The following is a 20,928-nucleotide window of genomic DNA, read 5'->3' as shown; positions in this document are numbered from 1 at the left end:
TTTCTCTCTCCCTCTCCCCGTCTCTCTCTCTCTTCCTCCCCCTCTTCCTCTGTTTCTCCCCCCCCCCCCCCCCCCCCCCCCCCCCATCTGTCTGAGGAGAGAAATACATCCAGACAGGTGTCTAACGAGGACTAAGGCCAAGACAGGAAGGTCACAGAAGATAGTGGGTTCAAGGCAGGAAGGTCACAGAAGATAGTGTGTTCAAGGCAGGAAGGTCCCAGAAAACAGGAAGGTCAAGAAAGGAAGGTCAGAGAAAATGGGAAATTCAAAACAGGAAGGTCACATATTTTTATGTAATTAGGCAAGTCAGTTTTAAGAACAAATTATTATTTGTAATGATGGCCCACTCCGGCCAAATCCGGACGAAGCCAATTGTGCGCCGCCCTATGGGACTCCCAATCACGGCCGGTTGTGACACAACCTAAAATTGAACCAGGGTCTGTAGTGACGCCTCTAGCACTGAGATGCAGTTCCCTTGACCGCTGTTCCACTCAGGAGCCCGAGGAAGGAAGGTGTCAGGTTTCAAAAAGGTACTGAGTAAAGGGTCTGAATATGTAAATAAGGTATTTTAAGTTTTTTTTATTTGTAATATATTTGCAAAATTGTCTAAAACTGTTTTCGCTTTGTCATTAAGGGGTATTGTGTGTAGATTGATGAGGGGAAACAATAATATAATACATTTTAGAATAAGGCTGTAACGTTACAAAAATCTGAAAAAAGTCATGGGGTCTCAATACTTTCTGGATGCACTGTACTCCTACACACATACATAACCCCCCCCCACACACACACACACACACACACGCACACGCACCTGTTGATTCTCTCTGCATTGTTGGGAACAAGTAAGCATTTCTCTGTTAGTCTACACCTTTTGTTATGAGGCATGTGACAAAATAAATTTCCTTAGAAATTATATTAATATTAAGCACATAGTTTCATATTTATCTTGTTCTGTATCTAAATGGCATTATTTTTCTTCTCACAGTTATGAAGGATCATGGGAACTCAGAGAGCTGCTGTGTGTATCTATGTAGTGAAGAATCATGGGAACTCAGAGAGCTGCTGTGTGTATCTATGTAATGAAGGATCGTGGGAACTCAGAGAGCTGCTGTGTGTATCTATTTAATGAAGGATCATGGGAACTCATAGAGCTGCTGTGTGTATCTATGTAATGAAGGATTGTGGGAACTCAGAGAGCTGCTGTGTGTATCTATGTAATGAAGGATCATGGGAACTCAGAGAGCTGCTGTGTGTATCTATTTAGTGATGGATCACGTGCTCCAGCAGGTATATCTCTCTGGTCACCCCCAAGCCAACTCCTTCTTTGGCCGCCTTTCCTTCCAGTTCTCTGCTGCCAATGACTGGAACGAATTGCAAAAATCACTGAAGCTGGATACTCATATCTCCCTCACTAGCTTTAAGCACCAGCTGCCAGAGCAGCTCACAGATCACTGCACCTGTACACAGCCCATCTGTAAATAGCCCATCCAACTACCTCATCCCCATACTTTTTTTTTACTCCTTTGCACCCCAGTATCTCTAATTGCACATTCATCTTCTGCACATCTATCCCTCCAGTCTCTATCACTCCAGTGTCTAATTGCTATATTGTAATTATTTTTCTACTATGGCCTATTTATTGCCTTACCTCCCTTATCTTACCTCATTTGCACACACTGTATATGTACATTTTGTTTTCTTTTGTTCTACTGTATTATTGACTGTATGTTTGTTTATTCCATGTGTAACTCTGTGTTGTTGTTTGTGTCGCACTGCTTTGCTTTATCTTGGCCAGGTCGCAGTTGTAAATGAGAAGTTGTTCTCAACTAGCCAACCTGGCTAAATAAAGGTGAAATAAAAATAATAAAAAAATAACATCTTTATCTGTATCTAAATATCATCACATGCAAACTCTAGGGCTGTTGTGAGTGCAAACTAGTCATGGAGGCAGTCAAATTCCACGTGACCTTGATGCTGCTGATGGTCATTAGTAGTCTACCAAACTTGTTAACTGCCTGGTACTCAGCACTCTATTGTCCCTCTAATCACTCTGACATCAATGCAAATATAATGGTAAATCTAAATCAAACACATCATGAGAGCCCATGAGCTCATGTTGCACAACATTTCTATAGGCTATGCAATTGCGGGAGAAAAAAGAGTGATGGCCTCTAATAAAAAGAGGAGGATCCCATCAGCTTTCTATAGGCTAGGCCTACTATATTTACTTCTCAACTGTCCTAACATTAAGCACATTGCTTGTATTTACAACAGAAGTATAACCTACCTGGCTGGTATGAAAATAAACCAGGGGAAAAGCGTCCTCCATTCACTATTTAAGTACATACATGACATAGATTTTTTTCCTGCTGCACCTGTTTTCATACAGGTGCATGATAATGGTCCATACAAAATCAAAACAAATTTCACACATATATTATTTAGTATATCTAAAGACAAGATTAAATCAAGAATAGTCTGCTGGGTGACAATATTAGCCTTTCACTTGTGAATTATATATTATAACTTGTGAATGATGCCCAGTATAAGAAACAAAGCCTTTTATTTCGCAACTTTTTCGAATCAGTCGCACACCTCATGTAGCCTAGCCCATAAGCCTATATGTTTTAATAAGGTTTGTATCACAGCTAAAGTGGCCAAATAACTTCTTAAAATTGAGCACATTAATCTGCTTTACAAGGGGTGTAGAGCCTAACTGTCATACAAAAGCAGCGTGTGAATTTCAAGTTTAGGGAAGATCATTTTCACCATAAAAATGCACATTTATAATAAAAGCATTACATGCACAATTGCATTTGCGGTCACTTTTGATAATGGTGTTTCCGATAATGGAACATTCACGCTTATTATACTGTCATGTGCCCATTGCTGTGCTTATAATGTGATGAAATAGCATAATCGTTTAGCAACAGTTTAAGCTAAACGTTCTGATCTGTTGCGTCAGCCACATTGCATAAAAAAGTTGTTTTGATACTAGTGGTTGTATTAATTAGGGATCTATCGAATCCCACAACTTTCCCAGACTATGTTTGGAAAATTTATGGGGGATAGTAGATTGACATAGAATAGTGCTTTTGCTGTTCGTTAGGCCTACTCATCTTGTTGGCTGACAAAAAGCACATGTGGACAGTTTCTTCCCAATATCTTCAATATGGACCTCGGAATTGGATAAGGACGTACGCTGTTGCGTCCCGGTGTCCATCTTCACTTGTAGCCTGTGAGAAATACCTGATCACGCTTATGGAGACCCATGTGAGTGAGAGGTGCTTAGGAGCACTCAACACTCAAGGAGAAGGGCACAATGGCCACCACCTGTCTAAAATAAATAATGGATTTATTTTAAAGGTGTAGGCTATATTACATGGAACCAAAGGTCTGCATCAGTCTGGAGGTCAGGAGATGCTATAATGTGTTGATGGTTAATTAACCGGACATTACTGTGAGACCTATAGTTATTTGCTTGACAATCACCAGCTGACTAAAATGTTATAACCGCTGCAGCCCTAGCTAGCGCTTTACATTACACCATATCTAAATAGCATCACATGCTAACTCTTCACATTAAACCATATCTAAATCTGTATCTAAATAGCATCACATGCTAACTCTTCACATTATACCATATGTAAATCTGTATCTAAATAGCATCACATGCTAACTCTTCACATTAAACCTTATCTAAATCTGTATCTAAATAGCATCACATGCTAACTCTTCACATTATACCATATGTAAATCTGTATCTAAATAGCATCACATGCTAACTCTTCACATTAAACCATATCTAAATCTGTATCTAAATAGCATCACATGCTAACTCTTTACATTAAACCATATCTGTAACGGCGTTCGTCTGTAGGAGGAGGAGAAGCGGACCAAAGCGCAGCGTGGTGGTTGTTCATTGTATTTTATTCTCGACACTATACATGAACAAACTAACGAAAAAACAAGAAACGTGAGAACTCAAAACCTAATACAGCCTATCTGGTGAATACTACACAAAGACAGGAACAATCACCCACAAACACACAGTGAAACCCAGGCTACCTAAGTATGATTCTCAATCAGAGACAACTAATGACACCTGCCTCTGATTGAGAACCATACTAGGCCGAAAACATAGAACTGCCCCAAAACATAGAAAAACAAACATAGACTGCCCACCCAACTCACGCCCTGACCATACTAAATAAATACAAAAACAAAGGAAATAGAGGTCAGAACGTGACAATATCTTTATACGTATCTAAATAGCATCACATGCTAACTCTTTACATTATACCATATCTAAATCTGTAAATCTGTACATTATACCGTATGTGACCGAGAGCCTCGATTTGGTCTTATGTAGAAAAATTGAAATGATGTTTTTTTGCATTAGATAAAAGTAGAGACTCAGAGCTAGAAAATGGTTTATCATAGACTACATTTGAGGAACAATGGGAAAGTAATTCTGCTTTGAAAGTTGATAAACTTGTAACCCCACTTTTGAGAAAACGGTCCTTGAAAACGGTCCTTGAATGAGTAAAGTAGTGGGTTCAAATATGAGGCCATGTGCTAGACAGAGTGAGTAAGGTAGTGGATTCAAATGTGAGGCCATGTGCTAGACAGAGTGAGTAAGGTAGTGGATTCACATGTGAGGCCATGTGCTAGACAGAGTGAGTAAGGTAGTGGATTCAAATGTGAGGCCATGTGCTAGACAGAGTGAGTAAGGTAGTGGATTCACATGTGAGGCCATGTGCTAGACAGAGTGAGTAAGGTAGTGGATTCACATGTGAGGCCATGTGCTAAACAGTGTGAGTAAAGTTAATTTCTCTACCATAGTCGTCATCAACGTTGTTTTAGAGAATGAGTCAGTACGTCCAACAGGCCTCACAACCGCAGATCACGTGTAACCAGGCCAGCCCTGGACCTCCACATCTGGCTTCTTCACCTGCGGGATCGTCTGAGACCAGCCACCCAGACAGCTGATGAAACTGAGGATTTCTGTCTGTAATAAAGCCTTTTTGTAGGGGAAAAACGTGTTCTGATTAGGTTGGCCTGGCACCCCAGTGGGTGGCTGTGCACCGGCCCATGTGAAATACAAAGATACGGGCCTGATTTCGTTATATGAACTGTAACTCAGTAAAATCGTTTACATTGTTGTCTGTTGCATTTATATTTTTTGTTCAGTATAGGTTCAATGTTACCTAGCTAGCTAACATTACACTATAACTAGCAATGCAAATGGCTTTCTGAGATACAAATAATATTATCACACAGATCATTTCACGTAACGTTATCTAGTGAATCAGCAAGCTAACGTTATCTAGTGAATCAGCAAGCTAACGTTATCTAGTGAGTCAGCAAGCTAACTTTATCTAGTGAATCAGCAAGCTAACGTTATCTAGTGAATCAGCAAGCTAACGTTATCTAGTGAATCAGTAAGCTAACGTTATGTAGTGAATCAGCAAGCTAACGTTATCTAGTGAATCAGCAAGCTAACGTTATCTAGTGAATCAGCAAGCTAACGTTATCTAGTGAGTCAGCAAGCTAACTTTATCTAGTGAATCAGCAAGCTAACGTTATCTAGTGAATCAGCAAGCTAACGTTATCTAGTGAATCAGTAAGCTAACGTTATGTAGTGAATCAGCAAGCTAACGTTATCTAGTGAATCAGCAAGCTAACGTTATCTAGTGAATCAGCAAGCTAACCTTATCTAGTGACTCAGCAAGCTAACGTTATCTAGTGAATCAGCAAGCTAACGTTATCTGGTGAATCAGCAAGCTAACATTATCTGGTGAATCAGCAAGCTAACGTTATCTAGTGAATCAGCAAGCTAACGTTATCTAGTGAATCAGCAAGCTAACGTTATCTAGTGAATCAGCAAGCTAACGTTATCTAGTGAATCAGCAAGCTAACGTTATCTAGTGAATCAGCAAGCTAACGTTATCTAGTGAATCAGCAAGCTAACGTTATCTAGTGAATCAGCAAGCTAACGTTATCTAGTGAATCAGCAAGCTAAAGTTATCTAGTGAATCAGCAAGCTAACGTTATCTAGTGAATCAGCAAGCTAACGTTATCTAGTGAATCAGCAAGCTAATGTTATCTAGTGAATCAGCAAGATAACCTTATCTAGTGAATCAGCAAGCTAACGTTATCTAGTGAATCAGCAAGCTAATGTTATCTAGTGAATCAGCAAGCTAACGTTATCTAGTGAATCAGCAAGCTAACCTTATCTAGTGAATCAGCAAGCTAACCGTATCTAGTGAATCAGCAAGCTAACGTTATCTAGTGAATCAGCAAGCTAACGTTATCTAGTGAATCAGCAAGCTAACGTTATCTAGTGAATCAGCAAGCTAATGTTATCTAGTGAATCAGCAAGCTAACGTTATCTAGTGAATCAGCAAGCTAACGTTATCTAGTGAATCAGCAAGCTAACGTTATCTAGTGAATCAGCAAGCTAACGTTATCTAGTGAATCAGCAAGCTAACGTTATCTAGTGAATCAGCAAGCTAATATTATCTAGTGAATCAGCAAGATAACCTTATCTAGTGAATCAGCAAGCTAACGTTATCTAGTGAATCAGCAAGCTAACGTTATCTAGTGAATCAGCAAGCTAACCTTATCTAGTGAATCAGCAAGCTAAAGTTATCTAGTGAATCAGCAAGCTAACGTTATCTAGTGAATCAGCAAGCTAACGTTATCTAGTGAATCAGCAAGCTAACGTTATCTAGTGAATCAGCAAGCTAATATTATCTAGTGAATCAGCAAGATAACCTTATCTAGTGAATCAGCAAGCTAACGTTATCTAGTGAATCAGCAAGCTAACGTTATCTAGTGAATCAGCAAGCTAACCTTATCTAGTGAATCAGCAAGCTAAAGTTATCTAGTGAATCAGCAAGCTAACGTTATCTAGTGAATCAGCAAGCTAACGTTATCTAGTGAATCAGCAAGCTAATGTTATCTAGTGAATCAGCAAGATAACCTTATCTAGTGAATCAGCAAGCTAACGTTATCTAGTGAATCAGCAAGCTAATGTTATCTAGTGAATCAGCAAGCTAACGTTATCTAGTGAATCAGCAAGCTAACCTTATCTAGTGAATCAGCAAGCTAACCGTATCTAGTGAATCAGCAAGCTAACGTTATCTAGTGAATCAGCAAGCTAACGTTATCTAGTGAATCAGCAAGCTAACGTTATCTAGTGAATCAGCAAGCTAATGTTATCTAGTGAATCAGCAAGCTAACGTTATCTAGTGAATCAGCAAGCTAACGTTATCTAGTGAATCAGCAAGCTAACGTTATCTAGTGAATCAGCAAGCTAACGTTATCTAGTGAATCAGCAAGCTAACGTTATCTAGTGAATCAGCAAGCTAATATTATCTAGTGAATCAGCAAGATAACCTTATCTAGTGAATCAGCAAGCTAACGTTATCTAGTGAATCAGCAAGCTAACGTTATCTAGTGAATCAGCAAGCTAACCTTATCTAGTGAATCAGCAAGCTAAAGTTATCTAGTGAATCAGCAAGCTAACGTTATCTAGTGAATCAGCAAGCTAACGTTATCTAGTGAATCAGCAAGCTAATGTTATCTAGTGAATCAGCAAGATAACCTTATCTAGTGAATCAGCAAGCTAACGTTATCTAGTGAATCAGCAAGCTAATGTTATCTAGTGAATCAGCAAGCTAACGTTATCTAGTGAATCAGCAAGCTAACCTTATCTAGTGAATCAGCAAGCTAACCGTATCTAGTGAATCAGCAAGCTAACGTTATCTAGTGAATCAGCAAGCTAACGTTATCTAGTGAATCAGCAAGCTAACGTTATCTAGTGAATCAGCAAGCTAACGTTATCTAGTGAATCAGCAAGCTAACGTTATCTAGTGAATCAGCAAGCTAACGTTATCTAGTGAATCAGCAAGCTAACGTTATCTAGTGAATCAGCAAGCTAACCTTATCTAGTGAATCAGCAAGCCAACGTTAGCCAACTAGCTAACATTACGCTTTAACTTGCAATGAAAACGACTTTCTGACAAAATTTGAAACGTATATTATCTGATAATGTAGCTAGACTCTTATGGATGAACGCTTCACAGCAGACTGGAACCACTTTCAATAAGAACGTCCGGCTGTGTCGTTTCCGTTTTCTTTGTAGTTACATCTTGTTTGGTCCGTTGTGTCAAGACACTCAGGTTCACACTGACCGTGTGCAGAAAGTAGTACATCACAACTTGTTCCCACTGATCTTTGTCGATAGCGCCTGCTATATTCAGGCTATGTTGTTGAGAGTAATGTGTGTCTGTGTGTGCTGTTCTCACATTTTCTCCCCTAGCCCTTAATCCTACACACGGGATAGCTAATTAAACTAGGCTGTGACACCGTTAGAGTCACACAACAAAGATATCCTACACACAGCAGGAAATGTGAGCAGGATCACTAATAAACTGTAGAAAACAGAAGCAAAATGTCACTGTCTATATTTGTTCTATGTTCCTTATGTCTGCTCAACACACACAAACCGTAGACACGTTGTATAGTACAGGGACACACACACACACACACACACACACACACACACACGCACACACACACACACACAGTTTCAAATGCTTCAGGGCTTGTTCCCATTTCCGAGAGGGCTACGAGACTCATGGTACATTAAACACACACTTTAGGCCCAGTGGAGATGTTGCCATGGCTGTCATAAAGCCCCTGAGCTGAGAGAGTGAACGATGTAGCAATCCTTGCTTTGCTTTTTTTCTATCTGTTGTTAATACTGTCGTGTTCTCATTGAATGTAACAGTAGAGGTTTGATATGATAACTAGTCTTCAGGAAGTTTCCACTTAACTGATTCCTTAAGTTTTCCCCATTTTGTTGATGCTACATCCTGATTTTACAACCCGATTTTCAGACGGAACGTCAACGTTACAGAGACAACAGAGGGGGGGATCTTGGCGAGATGAAGGCGAAGGGAGAACCAGCCACCTCTTTTCCTCCATTTGATTGGCCAATGTACAGCCAGCTGATAATAAAATGGATGACCTCCGATTGTCAATTTCATCCCAGCGGGACTCTCGTAAACTGCATAAAATTCTGCTTTTCTGAAACATTTTCTACCTCCAAAATGAGTTTTTGGCTGTTATATTTACTGTTGTATAGATTCCACAAGAAAAATCACAAGCTGGCACTTAATGAACTTAACACCACCCTTTGCCTTGATGACAGCTTTGCATTCTCTCAACCAGCTTCCCCTGGAATGCTTTTCCAACCATCTTCCCACATATGCTGAGCACTTTTTGGCTGCTTTTCCTTCACTCTGCGGTCCAAGTCATCCCAAATCATCTCAATTGGGTTGAGGTTGGGTTATTGTGGAGGCCAGGTCATCTAATGCAGCACTCCATCACTCTCCTTCTTGGTCAAATAGCCCTTACACAGCCTGAAGGTTTGTTTGGAGTCATTGTCCTGTTGAATTACAAATGATAGTCCCACTAAGCACAAAACAGATGGGATGGCATATTGCTGCAAAATGCTGTGGCAGCCACACTGGTTAAAAGTGTGACTTGAATTCTAAATAAATCACAGACAGTGTCACCAGCAAAGCACCCCCACACCACCACACCACCTCCTCTATGCTTCACGGTGGGAACCACACACGTGGAGATCATCCATTTAATTACTCTCCGTCTCAGAAAAATCGCAAATATTGACTCATCAGACCAAAGCATAGATTTCCACCGGTCTAATGTCCATTGCTCATGCTTCTTGGCCTAAGTAAGTCTCGTCTTCTTATTGGTGTCCTTTAGTAGTGGTTTCTTTGCTGCAATTCGACCCTGAAGGCCTGATTGACACAGTCTCCTCTGAACAGTTGATGTTGAGATATGTCTGTTACTTGAACTGTTGAAAGCATTTATTTGTGCTGCAATTTGAGAGGCTGGTAACGCTAGTGAACTTATCCTCTGCAGCAGCGGTGACTCTGGGTCTTCCTTTCCTGTGGCGGTCCTCAATTTCATCATAGGGCTTGATGGGTTTTTGCGACTTCACTTGAAGAAACTTTAAAAGTTCTTGAAATTTTCCACATTGACTGACCTTCATCTCTTAAAGTAATGATGGACTGTCGATTCTCTTTGCTTATTTGAGCTGTTCTTGCCATAAAATGGACTTGTTTTTTTTTACCAAATAGGGCTATATTCTGTTTACCACCCCTACCTTGTCACAACACAACTGATTGGCTCAAATGCAAGGGGGCAGTATTTTCACGTCCGGATGAAAAGCGTGCCCAAAGTAAACTGCCTGTTACTCAGGTCCAGAAGCTAGAATATGCATATAATTAGAAAACACTCTAAAGCTTCCAAAACTGTTAAGATAATGCCTGTGAGTATAACAGAACTCATATGGCAGGCAAAAACCTGAGAAAAATCCAACCAGGAGGTGGGAAATTTGAGGTTTGTAGTTTTTCAAGTGATTGCCTATCCAATATCCAGTGTCTATGGGGTCAGATTGCACTTCCCAAGGCTTCCAGTAGATGTCAACAGTCTTTAGAAAGTTGTTTCAGGCTTCTATTGAGAAAGGGGTGCGAATAAGAGCTGTTTCAACAATTGGTCAGGCTGAAAGCCTTTAGTTTAGTCTCGCGCGCGGCCGTGAGCACGAGCTCCGTTCCCTTTCCTTTCTAATGACAAAGGAATTGTCCGGTTGGAATATTATTGATGTTTATGATAAAAAAAACATCCTAAGGCTTGATTATATACATCGTTTGATATGTTTCTACGAATTGTAGTGGAACTTTTTTGACTTTTCGTCTGGACTTGGTGACTCCGCTTTGTGCATTTGGATTAATTAACTAAAAGGAGGCATTTAGACATCAATGATGGACTTTATCAAACAAAACAAACATTTATTATGGAACTGGGATTCCTGGGAGTGCATTCTGATGAAGATCATCAAAGGTAAGTGAATATTTATAACGCTATTTCTGACTTTTGTTGACTCCACAACTTGGCGGGTATCTGTATGGCTTGTTTTGGTGGCTGAGCGCTGTACTCAGATTATCGCATGGTGTGCTTTCGCCGTAAAGCTTTTTTGAAAATCTGACACAGCGGTTGCATTAAGGAGAAGTTTATCTCTAATCCTATGTATAACACTTGTATCTTTCATCAAAGTTTATTTATCAAAGTATTTCTGTAAATTGTTGTGGCTCTCTGCGAATTCACCGGATGTTTTGGACGTGAAACATTACTGAACATAACGCACCAAAGTAAACTGAGATTTTTGGATATAAATGTGAACTTTATCGAAGAAAACATACATGTATTGTGTAACATGACGTCCTATGAGTGCTATCTGATGAAGATCATCAAAGGTTAGTGATTAATTCTATCTCTATTTCTGATTTTTGTGAATCCTCTCTTTGGCTGGAAAATGGCTGTGTTTTTGTGACTAGGCGCTGACCTAACATAATCGCATGGAAAACTTTCACCGTAAAGACTTTTTGAAATCGGACACTGTGGTTGGATTAACAAGAAGTTTATCTTTAAAATTATGCATAATAATTGTATGTTTGAGGAATTTTAATTATGAGATTTCTGTTGTTTGAATTTGGCGCCCTGCAATTTCACTGGCTGTGGTCAAATTGATCCCGTTAATGGGATTTGAGCCAAAATAGGTTTTAAGGAAAGAAATTGCACAAATTAACTTTTAACAAGGCAAACTTGTTAATTGAAATGCATTCCAGGTGACTACCTCATGAAGCTGGTTGAGAGAATACCAAGAGTGTGCAAAGCTGCCATCAAGGCAAAGGGTTGATACTTTGAAGAATCTCAAAAAATTAAATATATTTTGATTTGTTTAACACTTTTTTTGGTTATACATGATTCCATATGTGTTATTTCATAGTTTTGATGTCTTCAGTATTATTCTACAAAATAGAAAATAGGTAAAATAAAGAAAAACCCTGGAATGAGTAGGTGTGTCCAAACTTTTGATTGGTACTGTACATCGGCGACATCACCACAGTGAAGGTTCGCTGCTTCCCAAATCAAAAGGACCAACCACTGAGGTTGGTGCGAAAATACAGGACAGGGCTACCACACACAGGGCTATCAGACAACCCTGAGGCTGTGACAAGAAGTACAAGAAGTCCCACTATGCAGAGTCATCAAACGAGCAAAAGGACAGTGTAGGAACAATGTGGAATCATATTACACAGGCTACTGACGCCCGCTGCATGTGGCAGAGGCTACAGTCCATTACGGATTACAGCTGTGATCTGCCCAATGATGCCTCTTTACCAGACAAACACATTTTTTTTATTTTAATGCTAGCTTTCGAAAATAACAACCCTGTGTGAAGGCCCACACTGACCCAGAGGACTGGGTGATTTCTCTCTCAATGTCACGCCCTGGCCATAGAGAGGCTTTTATTCTCTATTTTGGTTACGCCAGGGTGTTACTAGGGTGGGCATTCTATGTTCCTTTTTTCTATGTTTTTGTATTTCTTTGTTTTTGGCCGGGTATGGTTCTCAATCAGGGACAGCTGTCTGTCGTTGTCTCTGATTGAGAACCATACTTAGGTAGCTCTTGCCCACATGGGTTTTGTGGGTAGTTATTTTCTGTTTAGTGTGTGTTGCACCTGACGGAGCTGTATCGGTTGTCTCTTTGTTGTTTTGCATTTTAGTGTTCAATTTCGAATAAACATGAGGAACGCGTACCACGCTGTGCTTTGGTCCTCCCCTTCTTCCACCAACGTCCGTTACACTCTGAGACCGGCGTGAGGAAGATCTTTAATCAGCGTAACACTAGCAAGGCCTCCGGGCCAGACGGTATTCCAGATTGCTTATTCAGAGCAGAACAGCTGGCAGGCATATACGCTGTCATTTTCAACCTCTTCTTGTCCCAGTCTGTAATCCGTGCATGTTTTAAGATGTCCACCATCATTCCTGTTCCCAAGAACTCTAAGGCTTCATGCGACAATGACTACCACCCTGTAGCACTCACTTCTGTAATCAGGAAGTGCTTTGAGAGGCTGGTTATGGCACACATCCCAGACAACCTAGACCCACTCTAATTTGCATATACCACCTCAACAGATTCATAGACAACGCAATCTCAACTGCTCTCCACACTGCCCTCACCCACCTAGATAAGAGGAATACCTATGTGAGAATGCTGTTCATTGACTACAGCTCAGCGTTCAACAATACTGTTCCCTCCAAGCTCATCAAGCTCATCATCAAGCTAAAGACTCTGGGACTGAACACCTCCCTCTTCAACTGGCCCTGGCCCTGGGCGTCCTGACATGCCAACCCCCGTCCACACGGGGGACCCACAGGGGTGTGTGCTTAGTCCCCTCCTGTGTCCCTTGTTCACCGTGGCCTGGCATGACTCCAATCATGATGTTTGCGGACGAAATGACGGTGGTACAGCTTCTATCCCCAAGCTATGAGACTGCTAAATAGCCAACTAAATAGCTAACTAAATAGCTAACTAAATGGCTAATTAAATAGCTAACTAAATAGCTAATTAAATAGCTAATTAAATAGCTAACTAAATAGCTAACTAAATAGCTAATTAAATAGCTAACTAAATAGCTAACTAAATAGCTAACTAAATAGCTAACTAAATAGCTAACAAAATAGCGAACAAAAGGATACACTGACTATCTGATTTTGCCGTTGTATTTATTATTTTTTGCACACCCATTATATACTGACTCTACCCACACATTCATCATATACGCTGGTGCTACACTGTTTATCATATATCCCGATGCCTAGTTACCTTACCCTATACATACCTAACTCCATCACCACAATATCCCTGCATACATAGTATGGTATTAACTGACCCTGTATATAGTATTAAACTGACCCTGTATATAGGATGGTATTGACTGACCCTGTATATAGGATGGCATTGACTGACCCTGTATATAGTATGGTATTAACTGACCCTGTATATAGTATTAACTGACCCTGTATATAGTGTGGTATTAACTGACCCTGTATATAGTATGGTATTAACTGACCCTGTATATAGTGTGGTATTGAACTGACCCTGTATATAGTATGGTATTAAACTGACCCTGTATATAGTATGGTATTAACTGACCCTGTATATAGTATGGTATTAACTGACCCTGTATATAGTATGGTATTAACTGACTCTGTATATAGTATGGTATTAACTAACCCGGTATATAGTGTGGTATTAACTGACCCTGTATATAGTATGGTATTAACTGACCCTGTATATAGTATGGTATTGGACTGACCCTGTATATAGTATGGTATTAACTAACCCTGTATATGGTATGGTATTAACTGACCCTGTATATAGTATGGTATTAACCTGACCCTGTATATAGTATGGTATTAACTGACCCTGTATATAGTATGGTATTAACTGACCCTGTATATAGTATTAAACTGACCCTGTATATAGGATGGTATTGACTGACCCTGTATATAGTATTAACTGACCCTGTATATAGTATGGTATTAACTGACCCTGTATATAGTGTGGTATTAACTGACCCTGTATATAGTATTAACTGACCATGTATATAGTATGGTATTAACTGACCCTGTATCTAGTATGGTATTAACTGACCCTGTATATAGTATTAAACTGACCCTGTATATAGTGTGGTATTATCTGAACCTGTATATTATATTAACTGACCCTGTATATAGTATGGTATTAACTGACCCTGTATATAGTGTGGTATTAACTGACCCTGTATATAGTATGGTATTAACTGACCCTGTATATAGTGTGGTATTATCTGACCCTGTATATAGTATTAACTGACCCTGTATATAGTATGGTATTAACTGACCCTGTATATAGTGTGGTATTATCTGACCCTGTATATAGTATGGTATTAACTGACCCTGTATATAGTATTAACTGACCCTGTATATAGTATGGTATTAACTGACCCTGTATATAGTATGGTATTAACTGACCCTGTATATAGTATGGTATTAACTGACCCTGTATATAGTATGGTATTAACTGACCCTGTATATAGTATGGTATTAACTGACCCTGTATATAGGATGGTATTGACTGATCCTGTATATAGTATGGTATTAACTGACCCTGTATATAGTATTAACTGACCATGTATATAGTATGGTATTAACTGACCCTGTATATAGTATGGTATTAACTGACCCTGTATCTAGTATGGTATTAACTGACCCTGTATCTAGTATGGTATTAACTGACCCTGTATATAGTATTAAACTGACCCTGTATATAGTATGGTACTAACTGACCCTGTATATAGTATGGTATTAACTGACCCTGTATATAGTATTAACTGACCCTGTATATAGTATGGTATTAACTAACCCGGTATATAGTGTGGTATTAACTGACCCTGTATATAGTATGGTATTAACTGACCCTGTATATAGTATGGTATTAACTGACCCTGTATATAGTATGGTATTAACTGACCCTGTATATAGTATGGTATTAACTGACCCTGTATATAGTATGGTATTAACTGACCCTGTATATAGTATGGTATTAACTGACCCTGTATATAGTATGGTATTAACTGACCCTGTATATAGTATGGTATTAACTGACCCTGTATATAGTATGGTATTAACTGACCCTGTATATAGTATGGTATTATCTGAACCTGTATATAGTATTAACTGACCCTGTATATAGTATGGTATTAACTGACCCTGTATATAGTATGGTATTAACTGACCATGTATATAGTATGGTATTAACTGACCCTGTATATAGTATGGTATTAACTGACCATGTATATAGTATGGTATTATCTGACCCTGTATATAGTATGGTATTAACTGACCCTGTATATAGTATGGTATTAACTGACCATGTATATAGTATGGTATTAACTGACCCTGTATATAGTATGGTATTAACTGACCCTGTATATAGTATTAACTGACCCTGTATATAGTATGGTATTAACTGACCATGTATATAGTATGGTATTAACTGACCCTGTATATAGTATGGTATTAACTGACCATGTATATAGTATGGTATTATCTGACCCTGTATATAGTATGGTATTATCTGACCCTGTATATAGTATGGTATTAACTGACCCTGTATATAGTATGGTATTAACTGACCCTGTATATAGTATTAACTGACCCTGTATATAGTATGGTATTATCTGACCCTGTATATAGTATGGTATTAACTGACCCTGTATATAGTATGGTATTAACTGACCATGTATATAGTATGGTATTAACTGACCCTGTATATAGTATGGTATTAACTGACCATGTATATAGTATGGTATTGAACTGACCCTGTATATAGTATGGTACTAACTGACCCTGTATATAGTATGGTATTAACTGACCCTGTATATAGTATGGTATTAACTGACCCTGTATATAGTATGGTATTAACTGACCCTGTATATAGTATGGTATTAACTGACCCTGTATATAGTATGGTATTAACTGACCATGTATATAGTATGGTATTAACTGACCCTGTATATAGTATTAACTGACCCTGTATATAGTATGGTACTAACTGACCCTGTATATAGTATGGTATTAACTGACCCTGTATATAGTATGGTATTAACTGACCCTGTATATAGTATGGTATTAACTGACCCTGTATATAGTATGGTATTAACTGACCCTGTATATAGTATGGTATTAACTGACCCTGTATATAGTATGGTATTAACTGACCATGTATATAGTATTGTATTGAACTGACCCTGTATATAGTATGGTACTAACTGACCCTGTATATAGTATGGTATTAACTGACCCTGTAAATATTATGGTATTAACTGACCCTGTATATAGTATGGTACTAACTGAACCTGTATATAGTATGGTATTAACTGACCCTGTATATAGTATGGTATTAACTGACCCTGTATATAGTATTAACTGACCCTGTATATAGTATGGTATTAACTAACCCGGTATATAGTGTGGTATTAACTGACCCTGTATATAGTATGGTATTAACTGACCCTGTATATAGTATGGTATTAACTGACCCTGTAAATAGTATGGTATTAACTGACCCTGTATATAGTATGGTATTAACTGACCCTGTATATAGTATGGTATTAACTGACCCTGTAAATAGTGTGGTATTAACTGACCCTGTATATAGTATTAACTGACCCTGTATATAGTATGGTATTAACTGACCCTGTATCTAGTATGGTATTAACTGACCCTGTATATAGTATTAAACTGACCCTGTATATAGTATGGTATTAACTGACCCTGTATCTAGTATGGTATTAACTGACCCTGTATATAGTATGGTATTAACTGACCCTGTATATAGTATTAACTGACCCTGTATATAGTATGGTATTATCTGACCCTGTATATAGTATAGTATTAACTGACCCTGTATATAGTATTAACTGACCCTGTATATAGTATTAAACTGACCCTGTATATAGTGTGGTATTAACTGACCCTGTATATAGTATGGTACTAACTGACCCTGTATATAGTATTAAACTGACCCTGTATATAGTGTGGTATTAACTGACCCTGTATATAGTATGGTATTATCTGACCCTGTATATAGTATTAACTGACCCTGTATATAGTATGGTATTAACTGACCCTGTATATAGTATGGTATTAACTGACCCTGTATATAGTATGGTATTAACTGACCCTGTAAATAGTATGGTATTAACTGACCCTGTATATAGTATAGTATTAACTGACCCTGTATATAGTATGGTATTAACTGACCCTGTATATAGTATTAAACTGACCCTGTATATAGTGTGGTATTAACTGACCCTGTATATAGTATGGTATTATCTGACCCTGTATATAGTATTAACTGACCCTGTATATAGTATGGTATTAACTGACCCTGTATATAGTATGGTATTAACTGACCCTGTATATAGTATGGTATTAACTGACCCTGTAAATAGTATGGTATTAACTGACCCTGTATATAGTATAGTATTAACTGACCCTGTATATAGTATGGTATTAACTGACCCTGTATATAGTATTAAACTGACCCTGTATATAGTGTGGTATTAACTGACCCTGTATATAGTATGGTATTAAACTGACCCTGTATATAGTATGGTATTAACTGACCCTGTATATAGTATGGTATTAACTGACCCTGTATATAGTATGGTATTAACTGACCCTGTATATAGTATGGTATTAACTGACCCTGTATATAGTATAGTATTAACTGACCCTGTATATAGTATGGTATTAACTGACCCTGTATATAGTATGGTATTAACTGACCCTGTATATAGTATTAAACTGACCCTGTATATAGTGTGGTATTAACTGACCCTGTATATAGTATGGTATTAAACTGACCCTGTATATAGTGTGGTATTAACTGACCCTGTATATAGTATGGTATTAACTGACCCTGTATATAGGATGGTATTAACTGACCCTGTATATAGTATAGTATTAACTGACCCTGTATATAGTATGGTACTAACTGACCCTGTATATAGTATGGTATTAACTGACCCTGTATATAGTATAGTATTAACTGACCCTGTATATAGTATGGTATTAACTGACCCTGTATATAGTATAGTATTAACTGACCCTGTATATAGTATAGTATTAACTGACCCTGTATATAGTATTAAACTGACCCTGTATATAGTGTGGTATTAACTGACCCTGTATATAGTATGGTATTAACTGACCCTGTATATAGTATGGTATTAACTGACCCTGTATATAGTATGGTATTAACTGACCCTGTATATAGTATGGTATTATCTGACCCTGTATATAGTATTAACTGACCCTGTATATAGTATGGTATTAACTGACCCTGTATATAGTATGGTATTAAACTGACCCTGTATATAGTATGGTATTATCTGACCCTGTATATAGTATGGTATTAACTGACCCTGTATATAGTATGGTATTAACTGACCCTGTATATAGTATGGTATTAACTGACCCTGTATATAGTATGGTATTAACTGACCCTGTAAATAGTATGGTATTAACTGACCCTGTATATAGTATGGTATTAACTAACCCTGTATATAGTATAGTATTAACTGACCCTGTATATAGTATGGTATTAACTGACCCTGTATATAGTATGGTATTAACTAACCCTGTATATAGTGTGGTATTAACTGACCCTGTATATAGTATGGTACTAACTGACCCTGTATATAGTATGGTATTAACTGACCCTGTATATAGTATGGTATTAACTGACCCTGTATATAGCATGGTATTAACTGACCTTGTATATAGTGTGGTATTAACTGACCCTGTATATAGTATGGTACTAACTGACCCTGTAAATAGTATGGTATTAACTGACCCTGTATATAGTATGGTATTAATAGTATGGTGTTTTTGTTTAATCTTGTTATTGTTAATACTACATTAATATAGATTACTGCATTGTTGGGTTTAGAGCTTGCAAGAACTTCAATTCACCGCACTTGTGCATGTGACATAAAAACTTTAAAACACACACACACACACAGTCAGACAGACACACACACACACACACACTGTTCTTCCCATGCACCCGCTCTAGGGGCTCAACCTAGAACAGTTTGTACAGAGAGAGAGAGAGAGAGAGAGAGAGAGAGAGAGAGAGAGAGAAAGACAGAAAGAGAGAGAGAGAGAGAGACAGAGAGCGAGAGAGAGAGAGAGAGACAGAGAGTGAGAGAGAGAGAGACAGAGAGCGAGAGAGAGACAGAGAGCGAGAGAGAGAGAGACAGAGAGAGAGAGAGAGAGAGAGAGAGAGAGGGGACACCGTTCAAGTCAATGCAGGCGTCTTTTGTATTTAGCTGTCTGTACAACGACATTCATATAACAACCTTCAAAGTACACAAATCCTATTATGCAGTGTCTGCAGTCGATCGTGTTCACTGGGTAAGACCGGAAAGGTTATTGGAAACCGACAAAAACGGAGGTTGACTCATAGGTTCCCAGTCCGTGTCCACCCCCGTACCCAGCGTTTTGGATAGACATATGACTGGCTGTAATCTATAGTCTCTGGCCATAACACTTAGTTATGACATATGGCTGGCTGTAATCTATAGTCTCTGGCCATAACACTTAGTTATGACATATGACTTGCTGTAATCTATAGTCTCCGGCTATAACACTTAAGTTATAACATATGGCTGGCCATAACACACAGTAACTGTAACAGCCTATAGTCAATGCTACTATTTGACTTACCTTTTGATTCACAATCCGCGCAGAATTTGTTCTCCTCGAGTGATAGTAGCGAGGTAAGGACAGCTTGATATCTGTCTATGTCTTTCACCAATTTACCAGTCAGCATCCTCACTCTCTGCCTCTGTGCTGCCTCGATAACACCTTTCCGACACCCGTCGCTGTCGTCCTAATATCAAGATACTAGTAGATGGAATAGCCTGATTTAGATAAAACTCCGTTGGTAGAATAAAATCCAGACCCCAGGAAAATGACATTCAGAACAAGCTATGCAGCGCAGGTCCTCTTTATCCTCTTCAAAAGAAGGAAGCGATTTGTTTTTCACGCACGTTAAGGAACAATCCCTCAAGTCGAAGCTACTAGTAGCCAGTTAGCTTGCAGCAATGTATGAGTATTGGGGCTGGCAAGACAGGTTGTAACCTATTTGCACTCGTATTCTTTTTGTCGAAAAATGTCTGTTTGGAAGTAAAATATCCCAACAAATTTGGATATTTTCTGTCGCCCTCTTGTGTAAAATGTTAGCGCAGCAGGCGATTTAGCTTCGCGAATTTTACACGCATCAGTGTCAAGTACTCTCTCGTCTCTTTATTGTGCCACCAAGAAAAGGCAATAAGTAATTTAAGAAAACAAATACAAAAATATGGTTAAACAAATAATAATAGATCAAAAAAGAAAAAATACTATGTTGAGAATATTAGGCTGT

The 20,928-nt window shown here is 38.5% G+C and overlaps 1 protein-coding gene across 1 annotated transcript in view; it reads right to left on the bottom strand.

Moving 5' to 3' along the window:
• Window positions 1–20,714, bottom strand: part of LOC110489352 (stromal membrane-associated protein 2-like) — a 37,661-nt gene extending 16,947 nt beyond the window's left edge. Inside the window, exon 1 of the mRNA XM_036971826.1 lies at window positions 20,229–20,714. Coding sequence (XP_036827721.1) covers window positions 20,229–20,334 — 106 coding nt within the window. The 5' untranslated portion in view covers window positions 20,335–20,714. The remainder of the gene's footprint in view (window positions 1–20,228) is intronic.
• Window positions 20,715–20,928: the final 214 nt, after the last annotated feature.

The sequence above is a fragment of the Oncorhynchus mykiss genome, chromosome 32, assembly GCF_013265735.2.
Source record: "Oncorhynchus mykiss isolate Arlee chromosome 32, USDA_OmykA_1.1, whole genome shotgun sequence".
NCBI lineage: Eukaryota > Metazoa > Chordata > Actinopteri > Salmoniformes > Salmonidae > Oncorhynchus > Oncorhynchus mykiss.
This window is presented reverse-complemented; position numbering and strand designations above follow the sequence as displayed.